At 58.4% G+C, this 14813-nt stretch overlaps 1 protein-coding gene across 3 annotated transcripts in view; it reads left to right on the forward strand.

The window, feature by feature from the left end:
* ADGRD1 (adhesion G protein-coupled receptor D1) overlaps positions 1-14813 on the forward strand; it is a 144119-nt gene that overhangs the window by 106732 nt on the left and 22574 nt on the right. For all 3 annotated transcript variants that reach the window (XM_079941918.1, XM_079941916.1, XM_079941917.1), the window contains 3 exons: positions 5863-5966; positions 7434-7545; positions 10063-10216. In XM_079941918.1, coding sequence (XP_079798044.1) covers positions 5863-5966; positions 7434-7545; positions 10063-10216 — 370 coding nt within the window. The remainder of the gene's footprint in view (positions 1-5862; positions 5967-7433; positions 7546-10062; positions 10217-14813) is intronic.

A 14813-nucleotide genomic window follows, 5' to 3' on the forward strand; every position in this document is an offset into this window, starting at 1 on the left:
CCCCTTGGGGCTCTGGTAGGAGATGGGAGGGGAAGGCGGTGAGGCCCCGCGCCCACCCTCTCTCGCGAGCCTCAGGCGGCTTTCCTGGCCTTGTCTCGGCAGTCCCCCGCTGGGCAGCTCCTGCAGCCCGTGGCCCTGGCTTCCCCAGGTGACCATGGGCCAGAGCAGGTGGCTTCCTGCTGTGGTTAATTAATGCCTGGGTCGCGCCATCCTCCCTGTGGCATCTCTGTTCCCCTCTCCCCTTTGTGAACACTGCCCTGAATTAAATTTCCAAAGCTTTGAGAGGCTAAAGCGGCTACTGTTTTCCTCGCCGGCCCCAGACCGGTACGCAAGCTGTGTGGCTGAGGGGAGGTGGTGAGGCATCCCCAGGAGCCTGTCTGGGTAACAAGGGGTGAAGGGGCTCCGTCCTCGCCCCCGCTGACTCCTTTGATGAGATAACTAGCCTGAGGAAGGCAAGTCACTGACATCTTTCGAAAGACATAGGAGCCAAGTCCTCATGCATCCCACGGGGAGAGATCCCACCCGATGCACCGCTGCAGGGCTGTGGGACGGTCTCGTACAGATGAACTTTGGACAGAAGCTCATCTCTGCCTGTCCTTGGGGCTGTGGGCTTATTTCCACCACTGGAATGTGAGATTCACCTGCAGTCTGGACTCAGCGCAGCGGGTGTGGCCGGCAGAACCTGCGGCTTGTTAAGCCCAGGGACTGTCACCACACCCCCGGCTGCCCAGGGGCTGCACGCCCCTCCTGTCCAGGGCTGAAGGAAGGCGCTGTGGCTCAGCCGCCCCGGGGGGGGGGTGGGGGGGTGGGGTGGGGTGGGGGGGGGGAGGCAGCTCCACCTGGATCCCAGCAGGAGCGGAGACCAGAGGCAGGACGGAGCCGGCCTGGCGAAGAGCTGGGGTTGGGTGGCAGAAGCAGAGGAAATGGAACACAGGGTCCCGGGGCAGCGGGGGCTGAGAGCATCCGCCCCCGGCTGATCCAGCGAGTGGGCTGCGCGCTCAGATGTGTCCCCACTTGTCCTTCACTCTGCTCGGCCGCAGGTTCCCCTGACAACTCCCTTCCTGCCGAGCCCAGCCAATGAGAGCCAGGCACGACGTGCTGCACCTCTGCTCTGGCTCACATGCTCCTGCCGCTGCCTGTGTCACCTCCGTGGCCCCTGCTGCTGCCGTGCCCCCTCCGCCGCCGACCTCAGCTCCTGGGACAGGCCTGCTGTGTTTCCAGCTCTGCCAGTGGCCCCAGCTCCGCTCACATCACCCCGTCCCATCGTCCCTCCCACCCTACAAGGGCAGAGGCTCTTGCTGTGGCTGTTCTCTGGGGACCCTCACCATCATCTCCTTTTTCAGGGTTTCCCACACTTTTACACCTACTTCCTATGTTCAGTCCCCTCTGCTGAATCTTTCCAGAGGCGTGGACGCTCCTGACGGAGTGACTGAGGTGGTGGAGGCAGAGGTGCAGGCGGGGCTGATCCCTCGGGGGCCTTGGAGACCCTGGGAACGGTGTGGATTTCATTCTAGGTGCAGGGGTGCCCAGGAGGCGGGTCAGCTGGGAGCCATGTGTGCTGAGTGGCGACTGGCTGAAGTGGGGAGCACTGGGGGGTCCGGGGGGTATAGGAGGTTAAGGCAGAGGCTCTGGAAACTGGGGAGAAAGAGGGATGTGTGGCCACTTGTCAGCTGAGGGACCGACAGGGCTGGGTGAGCGTGGGCTCTGAGGGGAGAGGGGGGACCCAGGATGACTCTCAGGTCTGGGCCCCCCTCCCCGTCCCCCACCGATCACCTCCACCACGGCCTCTGTGTCCATCACAGCCTGGTCAGTCTCAGAACTGGCATCCTTATTTCTTCCCTCTTGTGTTTATCCGTTTATGCCTTTGCGCATGACCTGCTTTCCCCACAGTGCAAGCCCCAGGCTTGGCACACAGTGGGCGCTTAATATGTGCTTGATGCAGATGGGGGCCCAGGCCTTCTGGGGTCAGCACTGTCTTGCCGGCTGTGCGGTGTCGGGCAGTCACGTTTCCTCATCGTGATAACCAGGATGCCCACAGGCTGCTCTGCGGTTTCAGCGCCTGCATGCAGCAGGTGCCCAATAAAGGCAGCTCCGTTCTTCCCCTCTTAACCATCCTTTCCTCTGTGATGCTCCACTACCCCAGGCAGGCATTCCGATCTTTGGTTCATCTCTAGAGCATCTGGAGTTTGCCAGTCCGCTGTTAGATGCCGGGGACCCCGACACGAGCAGGACCGTCAACTCTTGTCTCCGTGGACCTCACCACTTAGAGAGCGTGCTGCTTCCAGCCCAGGAGACCCTCTCCTGTCCTCTCTGTGCACTTCCTGCTGTGTGTCGGGGCCTGTGTGAAGCCCACACCCCGTCCCGTCCAACCTCACAAGGCACAGGCTGTTTGCAGGTTACAGTGGAGCCGCGTTTAACACAGGATGCAAGTTCACTTAATACACTGACAACCCAATGGGCTGAACGTGTGTTAAAGTTATAAAGCTCTTATATAAAAAGAGAGGGAAGCAAACCCTTCAGGCAGCCAGGGTCTCTCAGATTGTCCCCCAGCGACACACACACCATTCTGCTCTGCGGGTTTGACAGCTGTTTGAAACCAGAAAGGTCTGAAGACCCCGACGTCTGCAGGCAAGTTTCTCCTGGTCCCTCCTTTGGTCTGCCTCAGTGCTATTCAGACCACCGCACAGAAGAAGGATATATGAGGTTCCTGCACGGACTGCGGGTGCTCCAGATTATGGGGGGTCTTAGGGTTCTCAAGGGTCCTTTTGATCCCCTGTCATTTTTACCGTATGGCCTCACTTTATAATTCAGGTGCCACGGAAAATGCGACCTTCCAGTCTGCTCGCCTTATGTTCTGTGTAACCATTGCAAGATGGGCTGGCCAGGACGTTAGCAAGCGGGGGCCATATCTCACTTTTTACGTGTTCCCTGTCGTGCCTGGCTTGAGGCTGGCTTTGGTTGGGTTTGGTGAAAGTTGTGATGAAGAGTTGGTTGATTGGTGGGGTTGGTTGATGGTGAGATGGGTTGATGGTTGAACTGGTTGATAATAGGGTTGGTTGATGGTTGAACTGGTTGATAATAGGGTTGGTTGATGGTTGAAGTGGTTGATGGTGAGATTGGTTGATGGTTGAACTGGTTGATAATAGGGTTGGTTGATGGTTGAACTGGTTGATAATAGGGTTGGTTGATGGTTGAATTGGTTGATAACAGGGTTGGTTGGTGGTGGAGTTGACTGATGCTGGGGTTGGAAGGCATATGGTACAGGGGTGAGTAGGTGTGGGTCTGAGGCTAGGGCTGGACTCCCATTTATCAGAAGCTCTAGGCCGAGTGTGTGTGCAGAAAACAGGGAAAGATTTCAGCTAGTGTGGCTGGCCAGGTACAGCCCTCACGCCTGGAAGCTTCTACATTGTGCAGTGAACTCTCACGTGAGCCTACTGGAAGCTCCCTACAGCTCTGTGAGTGGAGGAGGTAAACCTTATTATCTCTCTAAGAGGTATGCGAACAGTGGTGTCGATTAAATTCATCTTTTATGGTGAATCAGTGGGGGAGTCAGGGGAGTAGACTTGAGGGCTGTTTCTACCCTAAAACCTTCAGCAAATACCTGTGGAAAACCATCATTCTCAGTAGTACCCTGCTGTTCTCAGAGCCGTGGTTGATGAGACGGTGGAAGTTTCAGGAACGTGATCTCTGTCCTTAAAGAGCTCACCATCTCTCTGGGAGTAAGAAGACTGTGCCGTGAAGTGGGACAGTAAGTGGGACGCGTACCACTGGGGGGCTGTGAGATGCTTGGGCAGCACAGCGATGACCAGGGACGGGTAGAGCTGAGACTTCGGGGTGCGAGGACTCATGCGGAGAACTTGGGCCCAGGGCCAGACTAGGACCGGGACGTCCCAGTGGCAATGGGGTGAAGGTGTCAGGGGGCCAGGCTAGCTCCTGGATACTGACGTGTTGCTGTCCTTCATTTGCTCTCGTTTCCACTGATTATTTAAGTTAATTTCAGTTAGGTGAGTGCTGCGGAGGTGAACCGTAGTTTCTAAGAACGGCTGATGGTCTGTGATGCCCGTAAACTCTGGTAACTGATACTTCCCTACACCTCTAGGCAGAGATCATTGCGATGGGGGGACAGGACATCTCAGCTGTCTCATGAGACAGCAGAGAAAGGTGGCATAGTTGGTGTAATGTTAGTGATTCCTCACCTGGCTTTAGTTCTGCGTTTCTGAAAAGTATCGCTTCAAGTAACGGCACTGCCGAAGAGGTACTGTCTTCCCCTCCCCCAAAGAGTTTGAGAAATGCCAAGGTTGACGTAGCTCTCTCTCTCTATATATTCAGCAGAAGCCCTGTATTCCCCTCTCTCTGTCTATATAGTTACCTGAAGGACTCTCAGAAGCCTTACGTTGCTTGTATTCACCAGAAGTCTTTAAAGGCAGATAGAGAGCGCAGCTTTCCCGAAACTTATCGAAAACCAGAAACATCATTTCACAGAAGAGCAGTGACAGCATCGCTCAGGAATTAGTGTGAAGCAATACAGTGCAGGAAAGCGGCTCTAGGAGTATATTTCCATTTGCCTTCCTCAGATACGTGATGGCTCAGAACACCGCTCGGCCTTTCTATCTGCAGATGGAGAACTTTAGGGTCCAGATCTTGGGATGTTGCCGAGAAGCCTGCTGCAGGAACGCACTGGTGGCCCCTCCTGTCTAGGAAGCTTGCTTTCCTGCACAGACAGGGGTTACCCATGAGGGCCCTCCCGCCCCCCTGTCCAGGGCTGCTGGGTCCAGGCTTCCACCTCCCCTGCCAGGGATTCAGCCAGGGACTGAAAGTGTTTCTTGACCCCTCATTACGTTATCAGTTCTCGGAAACCGACCGGTTGGCTCCCAGATTGTTCCCTGTGACCCACTTACGTTTCCTGGTGGGGCCTCCTGGGCCCCGCGTCCTGGACGACAGCCCTTTTCCGAACCTCAGAGTTGCCTCCTTTTGTTCCCAGTTAAGTCCCGGGGAACAGGGAAGAAGGCAGTTTACTGGAGGCCGAGGTCCCCGGCGTCCTGGCCAAGGCTGCAGGGACCCTGAGGTCTGGAGCCGGCGCCAGTGCAGAGCGAGCTCCAGGCTGGGTCTTCAATGCTGCGGGGGAGCAGGAACCGGCAGCGGCCCCTGAGGGAAGCTGTGCTCCTAGGCGTGTGGCTTAGGGAGCCCGGGGTTTCTTGGATCCCAGGGTCAGATGTACATGACCTCAGAGGCCACAGCTCCTGGAGTCCTGGGTTGTGCTGCTAGGTGAGCTGTGGTTTCTGTCACCGTCCTTTGTGGCTTTGCATCCACTGGACTTACCGCGTATGTTTATGCTCTACTGGGCATCAGGGATACCAGCAGAACCCTTACATTGCGCTGAGCACTTCACATATGAAAATTCACTCCTAGGTCGTCAGCTGGGACTTGCACTGGGGCCTGTGGGTCAGGCTCTTAAGAGAACCCTGCATACGGGGCGCAGAGGCTCGGGGCGGGCGGGCGGCCTGCGCGGGGAGCAGTGGGGGAAGGGAGGTGATGCGGTAGCAGCGCAGGGGCTGGAGGGATGTGAGTGATGGGTGGAGCCATTTGGAGCGTCTGAAACGCGCAGAACCAAGGGCCAACACCAAAGGACTGGCCCTCTGGGTGGCAACACCAGGGCGTCAGGGGGAGAGGCGGGCACTGGCGGTCACCACCAAGCCCGGACGGTCTAGTGGCTGCCTCGTGCTCAGCTTTGCATTAGCCCTGGGACCCCTTCCAGCCTGAAGCCCCGCGATCAGGCTCGGGCCACATTAACCACAGGGCCAGTCCCCCTCTAGGGCCCGGACCCGGCGGCGGCTGACTGCCTCCGCTCTGCTTCCCGCACAGCTCACGCGCGGACACCAGGTGGCGCTCTCGTCCGTCAGCTACATCGGCTGCTCGCTGTCCGTGCTCTGCCTGACCATCACGCTCGTCACCTTCGCCGTGCTATCGTGAGTCACCTTCTGCTGTCCCCCGGGTCTCCCAAGAGGTTGGGCAGCTTTGTGCAAATGTCAGTGCCAGCCCTGCCCACTTCGATTTCCCTTCTGGCACTTGTACTCGGGAGGCGGCAAATGCCGGCCCCTATGTAGAGTCTGCACACGGTGTGTGACAGCTGGACGGCTGGTCCTCGATTACCTTTTGTTTTGAAATCTGGGGCGCAGGGAGGGGGCTCTGGGCGCTGGGAAAGAGAGAGGGGAGAGGAGGTGCCGTGGAATTGGAGGGCACCCGGCTTCAGCTAACCTGGAAGGCTCTGGAAAGGCCCCCAGCCCACAAGGCTTTCTGTCCTCTGGCCAGGGGAGAGCCAGAACTGCGGACCCCCCAAATGATATCAAAACAGCCGGCTTTGTGGGGCTGGGCTGCAGGAGGCCCCGGGGTGGGAACAGGGCTCCCTGCCGGCTGAAGCCACGTCTGGTCAGAGATTGAGGGCACCCTGCAGCCCCGCAAGTGGAGGCCGGCAGCTCAGTCCATCCGTGGCCCTTTCTGAACTGGGACAGAAAACTAAGATGAGAGCCGTGGGTCTGGGCGGACAGCTGACTGAGCGCTGCTCGCACACTCCCCTCCGAGCTGCTGGGCCTCAGAGGAGGGCGTTCTCCCCACACCTGGATGGGCCCGCTCTCCGGGGACGCGTGGGAGTTTATCTGCCCCTCTTCCTCCACTCCTGGGGTTCCTCCTGGGGGTTCCCAGGTTTGGTTGGCGGGGGGCTGAGGCTGTCAGCTTCCCCGGCTCCCCCATCCCCGCTGCTGCCCACCCGGGACCTGGGCGCCCTGGGGGGTGGGGGCAGGGGTACACCCTGGACACAGGAGCTTCTGGAGGGATCCGAGCCAGGTGAGAGGAGACCGGCACGGGTTTGGAGGGACCCCAGCCTACGCTCAGGACGTTCCTCGCTCCCCAGCTATTTGCTCAGCAGGCCAGCCCCACCCACGCGTAGTCAGCTCTGAGGACACAGCTCCGAGGACGCAGCTCTGAGGACGCAGCTGCGCCCGAGACAGATAAAAACACACCTGTCTGCGGGGGTGGGGGGCAGACAACGAGTGAGGACGCACAGGCTGGAGACACACCTTCACAGCCGCCCGAGCCCTGAGAGCAGTTCAGAGAGGAAGCGGGGCTCCTTCAGGCTCGGGACGTTCTCTCTAACGGGAGACCTGGGAAGGGACTTCACTGCAGAGGAACGGCTGGTGCAAAGGCCCCGAGGCGGGAGCGGGTTGGGCGTCCTGGAGAGCCTCCAGGAAAAGGGGGTCTGTGAGCAGGGGAAGGGACGAGCTGAGTCAGGCAAGAATCAGGCCCTGCAGGGCCTGTGGAAGGAGCTGCGTCGTTTCCAAGGGTAACGGGGAGCCATCGAGGGTTCACAGCCGGGAGTGGCAGCATCTGGGCTTATCAAGCCCTCCCTGGTGGCCTCACCCCTGCCTCTCTGCCCCCAGCTCGGTCAGCACCATCCGGAACCAGCGCTACCACATCCACGCCAACCTGTCCTGTGCCATCCTGGTGGCCCAGGTCGTGTTGCTCATCAGCTTCCACTTTGAGCCGGGCACGGTGAGTGGCCCCCTTGGTCCTGCTGGGTCCACAGCCGGCCTCCCTCCCATCCCCTCCTCCCCCGAACGTCGTCAGGGGTGGTACCTTCTCCTGCTGGCTTCAGTTCAGAATTCAGACCACCGGACAGCCAGGCTCTGCTTCCTCTGGGAGAGACAGGGAAGATGACAGGTACGAGTGGCTTCCCCGCTCAGCATCAGTCTCGGTAATGCCCACACTTACAGCCCTGACCGCGTGCCGGGCGCCGTGCTGAGGGCTTACGTAGGTCCACTCCGTCAATCCTCGTCACAAGCCCACGAGGTGATGCCGTGGTAACCCGCCTGCTAGAGATGCCAGGTTGGGGCACGAGGGAGTTACAGCCACTCACCCAGGGTGGCCTGGTGAGCACCGACCGGGTGCTGACCTCGTGCGGTCTTGCTGCCGACACCGCCCTCTATCGCTGCTCTGACCATACACACAGCCGCACCCCCTCTGCCTGCCAAGGGCCGGCGCTCTCTGCAAAGGGTCTCTGAAGACCCAGACCCACCTTTTCTCTGCCCTTTGTATCAGGCTGGGGGTTCTCCGGGGGCCTAGGAAGTCTTAGATCTCACAGAAAGTGAAATGCTGAGACCAGATTGACCCAGGCTTGGGTGACGTGGGTTGTAAACCTGGTTGAAGGGAAGAAGAAGCAGAGATGTGCTCGCGCTACACCAGGAAGGAAGGGGAACCAAGCAGTGTAAGTCAGTGGTCCTGGGGTGCGATCACGATTGGCTAATGGAAGATGAACTCTTTATCCCATGAAGTGAGGGTCAGCAGGGCGTCTTGTCCTCCCTGCCCAGCAGGGTCCTCAGCCCACCTGCCCGTCCTGGGGCTGCTGCCCTCCTCTGCTCACAGGTTTAGGGGTTCAGCGAAGCATCTAAGAAGTTCCTGGCTGTGCCGTGGACAGATGAGGCCTCTGCGCCCGCCTCATTCTCTCCTACTGGATGCTTTTCAAGCTCCACTGTGGATCATCACATGGGGTTTTCTTAAAATACAGATTTGGGTTCAGCTGGAATTCCTGTTTCCATCAGGTTTTCAGGTTACGCTGAGGCTGCCTGTCCAAGCCACACCGTGAGGAGTGAGCCCCACCTGTGTGATGGCAGCAGGAGGGGAAGCGGTCCAGGCGCCCATCATGCAGATGGCGACCCCAGGGACCGGGGGAATCTCCTGTGTGTCTAAAATCCCAGGCAGGGCTCTCAGTGATCCGTCCATTGGATCACCTCTGTGGCAGACAGGACAGGTGACTGTGGTGGCCAGTCTCTGTGTGGGGAGGGGCCGCTCCCCACATGAAAGGGGCAGCTGGTCCTAGAAGACGCAGGGCCACCGGTGCTGGGACTACAGAAATAACAGACGTGTCCCATATTTGTATGTAACTTTAACAGAGCCTAACGACCAGAAGCGCGGCATTTCAGTAACTTGTTCCTTTTTGGTTTTTCCTGAGAATCCACTGATCAGGGGGCCTGGGGAGGACAGGACGCGGAGCCCCTATAGAGATGGTTGTTCTCGGTTTTCATGTTTGTTTTCTCCCCCAGTCTCCTGGTTCCCTGGCCCTTGTATCCGAGCTTAGGGATGGGTGGCGGGGGACTCACAGAGAGCGTGGGTGGGGGGATCTCTGATTGAGGCTCCGGGGGAATCTGAGCCCACATGGCTGAGCTTGGAGTTGTGGCCAAGACACTAGGAGCAAAAAGGGGGACCAGCAGACCGCTGCCGCCCTGGACAGGGGAGAGGAGCGCGCAGTGCTGAGCAGGCCCTGCCCCTGCCTGCTTGTCACACACAAGGCAGGGGGGCCTTCTGGGTATCAGTGCCCCGAGCAGCCAGAGGGAACAGACATTACAGGTAGTTTGTGCACCTCTGTCCATTACACCTGCTGAGAGTAAAGCCCAGTGAAGCGGCCGTGTCGCTCAGGCCTTTCGGCTCCAGGTAGGTAACCAACACCTTGAAACGGAGAACTGAAAATTCCTGAGTCTAGAGGTTTCAGCCACGTCACACGCTGCTCTCTCTCTGCCCCTCAACTCCCTTCCCCTCACGCCCTCCACTCTGCACGCCTCGCCTCCGGGCCGGAGTGGCTTCCACAGCTCCGGGCTCCTGTCCTTGGGTCCTTGCGTCCAAAGGAAGGAGGGAAACCTGCTCACCGGCGCCTCCGCCCACCCCAGAACCCACGCCCGGCAACCGGCCGGTCACGTGCCCACCCCTGAGCCAATCCTGCTGCAGGGATGGGGATGTTTACGCTGATTGGCCGGACTGAGCCCCTGCCCTCTCATGAACCAATCACAGTACCCGGGAGGGGGTGTGGTGCAGTGATTGGCTACTGCCTGAGTCACGTGCCCCACTCAAATCACTCAGCTGGGAAAAGCAAGTTGTGACTCCCCAGGAAGGAAGTGAGGCCACGTGTTTAGAAGGCGCCCCCCCCAGAAAATGGGTGCAGGGAGGTTGGGGCAACAGCACGCACCCACTGCTCACACCCGAGAGAGCTTACCCTCCCTGCCGTTGCTTTGGTCCTAGGCCCCGTGCCAGGTGCTGGCCGTGCTCCTGCACTACCTCTTCCTGAGCGTCTTTGCGTGGATGCTGGTGGAAGGGCTGCATCTCTACAGCATGGTGATCAAGGTCTTTGGATCAGAGGACAGCAAACACCGCTACTACTATGGGATAGGATGGGGTAGGTGGGGATGGGATGGGGCAGCTGGGGCAGAGGTGGGTAGTGATTTCACCTTCATGTGAAACGCCTCTAGGAGGCCAGGTGCTCTTCGGGTTGAACTTCCCCTCACTGTTTTTCAGAAAAGTCAGTTTCCGTGGGGAGTGCTTTGGATTTCTCTGTTCTAATGGTCGGCTTCCCTCCTCCCTGGGAAGAATCCCAGAGGCACTGCTCTGGAGCCGGTGCGGGGACAGTGGGCTGCTTCTCTCGGATTGACACCCCGGCTTTAATGCAGGGCATCAGGCACGGAGGTGGCCTCTAGTCTCACAGTGTATGGGTGCCCTGGGGCGGGGGCAGTCAGGGCCCTGTATTCTCAGCCAGCCACGCCTGGGATGGACCCTGTACACTAGGGCTTGTGGTTGGAGGGAGGAAAGGAATTCTGATCTCTCGGTCGCTCTTGCCTGGAATAGAGTTTCTGCCCCGTGGTCCTGGGGAGAATGAGAAGTGCAGGCAGCCTGCCCCAGGGAGATATTGTGGCTCTCGACTGGGTCCCGGGGGAGGGAGCCTGTCTTGTTGGCCACAGCTGCCTGGAGCGGAGCAGGTTGTAGCCCAGGTGTCCCAGCGTGTCAGGTTTACCCAGACTTAGTAGGTTTTCTTGAATAAATTTTTCTTAATTTGCTGCATGCCCTTAAGAAAATGTATAGAGACCCTAAGTGGTTGTGTTGTTTTAAAGCTAACTTGCACGAGTTATGGTGGTCCTTCAATCTGGGAGTCACCTCCTCAGTGGCTTGACTTTAACTTCCTTCTTGCCCATCGTGAGGAGCCCCAGGGCACAGGAGACCCTGCTTCCCGCCAGAGTAATTGACGCCTGGCATTCTTGCATCTGCCGTAAAGCATTAATGCAGCATAAGGGACCTGCTACTCCTTTCTAGTTTTCTTGCGATAGATTTAATTTTCATGGTCCTCATGGCGCAGGGAACATACAAACATTTTACTTTGTGCTTTGAGCTCCTAGCGTGGTTCATTGGGGGGACGTAGTGGAGGTAAGTCATGTGCCCCTCCTGGCGTTCCCGCGGGCCTGGAGAGGCTCACCGGGGCCCACGTGGAGAGAGGAGACACAGCAGCCGCCTCCCAACTGGTGTGGGCTCGCAGGGAACTCCCGGTGCTTGCCGGTGACGCCCTGCGGGACCAGTGACGCCCTGCGTCCCGCCTGTGGGCAGACTGGCCGTCCTGCCGCGCATCTCCGCACCTGGATGCCTGTGCTCGGCTGGGCTCCTCACAGCAGCAGGAATGTCCTCTCCTCTCCAGTTCCTTCCTGGTGAGCCCAACTCAGGCATGACCTTCTCCTTCCGTTCTGCCGCGACTCCTTGACAGAGGAGGGTCGCTCCTGCCTCCGGCTTCTGACTTCATTGAGTAAAAGGTTTACAGGACAAGTGACCAACCACCCGTAACGGCTGGTTTCTTTACGGGAACGGTCGAATAGCTTAGAGATATGTGCGCACACACACGCACACACCCCGTAGCCACAGCAGGGCAGTTGAAATGAATGAAAAGTGTGGAGTTGGTCTCTGCTGTGACAGGAGTCGGGTATGTTGGTTCAAGATGGAGGTGTGGGTCATAATCCAATCCAGCCCTGAAGGATCTCTTCTTTGGTCTGCACAGCATTGGAGGAAAAAAATGAATGATTTGCCAACACTTAAAAATGGAGAGATTTTGCATAAAATTATAGAGTTCTTTTGAAAGGTGAGGTGATCTGGGAACCCGTTCCTACTTGACAGCATTGGCTGCGACTGTATGGTTTCTGATACCAGCGCCTCCCCTGTGGGTGTCTGAGTGTACAGCCTCTGTCAGACGCTCCCTGCAAATGGAGCGCCGGGCTGGGTTCCAGCAGGGCTCTGTCTCCACGTGAGCGTCCCCTTAACTGATTTCCTCACGGCTCTGAACTGCGTCCTTCCTTCTCATTGGGTTCGACTTGGCTGTGGGCCTAAGTACAGACAGTCTGCAGGCGGCTGGCCTCTCTCTACCTGCAGTTATGAATTAAGAGGGAGCTGGAGGCTGACCCAGGGCCCGGTGGGGGGGGGGTCACCCTGCAGGGAGGGTCCCCCAGAGAGAGGCCACTTCCCTGGAGATTTTCACCGTGCTCTTACCCTGACCTTCAAACGGTATCATGTTTTGAAACTCAAGGACTATGTTTTTGGCTGAGTTGGGATTGGAGGTGTCAGATTTAACAACATACTTGCAGTTTAGCTGTACGTCAGGTCCTGTGCTTGAACTTGAAAGGTGAGTGTAATGTAATCTCTGTCCTCAAGGGGTCCATGTGGGAACGGGGAGAGCAGGTGAGTGAGAAAACAGTTGAGCCTTTACACGTCGGTGCAGTAGACATGAATCTCTGACCACAAACAGCAGACGCGACTCTCTGACCACAAACTCAGAAGCGAAAGAAATAATCATAAACTCAGAAGCGAAGGAAATACAGCTTGCTTTATTTTTCTCTGTTACGACTTCATTTCTTTGTGAGCGCCCACTCATCTGAGGGTGAAAACGTCATCAGAGCTCATTCTGGACTCCGCCTTTCTCTGAAGTTGCGCTGGTGTCCCAGGGAGGTGACACAGTGCCGAGACCCTGGGACGTGCGTCAGTCAGGGCAGGCTAGGTTATGCTGCTATGACAAGCAGCCTCCAGCTCACGTGGGGTGGAAACAGTAGCATTTATCTCCTGATCACACTGCGTGTCCTCAGCGGGCCGGTGGCAGTGGGAGGGGCTGTGCTCGGGACAGTCCCTCAGGAGCCCGGGGTGATGGAGAAGTTGCTGCCTGGAGCCACTGCTGGATGCTGTGAGAGAGAGGACGACCTGGGTAGATGTCACCCGGGAAATCAATACTTAGCCGAGAGAGGCGTGGGTCAATTCTGTCCACAGCTCACTGCCCAGAAGGAGCCGACAGCTCAACAGCCCCAGGGTGCAGAAGTACCAGCCACCGCGTGCCCAGAACGAGGCGTCCGGATGTGGCGCGGCGACCCCTGCCGGAGGCCGGGCCACTTGTCTCCCAGCGCTGTCGTCTCCCCGCCCCTTCTCTGTCGAGGCGTCCGCGCCCCTGGGTTAATATTTCACAGCAATGCTCCTATGGCTGCCCCTCACATCGCCCCTCCCTCCTTCCCTGGATCCTAGGGGCAGCAGCCAGGGAGGCGCCAGTGTGGTCCCTCTGAAAGGCCACCACGTTCCAAAGGGAGCGCTTCTTGAGCGCCACAGAGTCACCGTCCGTAGGACAGGACCAGAGGACCCCCAACTGCGGAAGCACGTCAAGCGTCTGCATGGGTTATGGGGTGTGAATTTCAGATGATAGCAACAGTGGAAGAGGCATCAGAGCTAGTTAATAAGAGCGGAGATCATTAAACAGAGACGGGCTTCATACATCAGCGCATCCTTCATCACATCCGTGGCCGCAGCGCGTGTGATCCTCACCACAGCCTGATGGGACGTGCTGTCATCTCCGTTTCCAGAGTGAGAACGTGGCAGCCAGAGAGGCTCAGCTGGTTCCCTGAGGCTGCACAGCTCTTCTGGGGGATCCTGGGAATAGAACGCGGTGCTGCGGCTCCTGCAGCGCGTTTCAGAGAAAGCAGAGGGTAGGGCCCACCTTCTTCTCAGACCCTTCCATCACTGCCCTGTGGCCTGTCCTCTGAGTGTCAGTGTTACTTTGGGGATCGTAGGAGAAACGTGTCAGTTGTGCAGGCAGAAAAAGAATCTTCACCTCCTCCGTTTAACTTTGGGCAGCAAAGGGATGCCAGCCCCTGACCTGGGCCCCCGCCGTGGCCACGATCCGGGGAGGGAGATGTGGTGTTGACTCAAAGTGAAGCCTCAACCACTGAGTTTGAAAATCCGTCCTTCCAGGCACCTCGGGTTCTTACTGCACCTTCCACGACACCCGCGGACGGGGCCCTGGGGACTCTGCAGGGTCCCGTGTGCACCTGCTGGGCTGTCCTGTGGACCCAGAGCTCACACGGTGCCCACTCCTCCCACACCCCAAGGCTTGAGCTTCCTTGGGAAGATGGGACGGGGGGGAGTCGGTGCGCAATGTCCCCAGGGCCCCTCACCATCTCAGGGCCCATGTGATCCTCCCAAGAGAGCCAGGCAGCGGGGTTCCCTGCAACGTCTGAGGAAACCGAGGCCCCAAGCGAGTGGGCGGCAGGTGCGGGCCGGATCCTTGGCGTCCCCCTTGTCTCCTGTGACTCTGAGTCCATCAGGGCAGGAGGCCGCAGCCAGAGGCTCCGACATCGAGAAACGCTCTGGCTTCCATGAGGTCGTGCACGTGGGTAGAAAACCCGAGTGTGACGGCGGGTCAGCAGCGAGAGGTGCGTCCCCTCCTGGCCCCTGGCCTGTCCACCTCTCCCCAGAGGCTGCTCGCTGGTCTCCTTTGAGGGCCGGGCGACTGTCTTGTCCAGATGTCCTGTGATGTGGTCAGACTATTTTGACATCAAGACAAAGTGTTTCAGAGACAGGACCGCTCTCCAGAGACTCCTTTTCAAGGAGATCATTTAACGCTGACCCTCAGAGGGCCGGTGTGGAGCTGACCCAGCCACCAGGGGTCGCAGGAGGGCTGAGGCCTTGAGGCGCCCAGGCCTGGAGCC

The sequence above is a fragment of the Stenella coeruleoalba genome, assembly GCF_951394435.1.
Source record: "Stenella coeruleoalba genome assembly, chromosome: 14".
Lineage (NCBI taxonomy): Eukaryota > Metazoa > Chordata > Mammalia > Artiodactyla > Delphinidae > Stenella > Stenella coeruleoalba.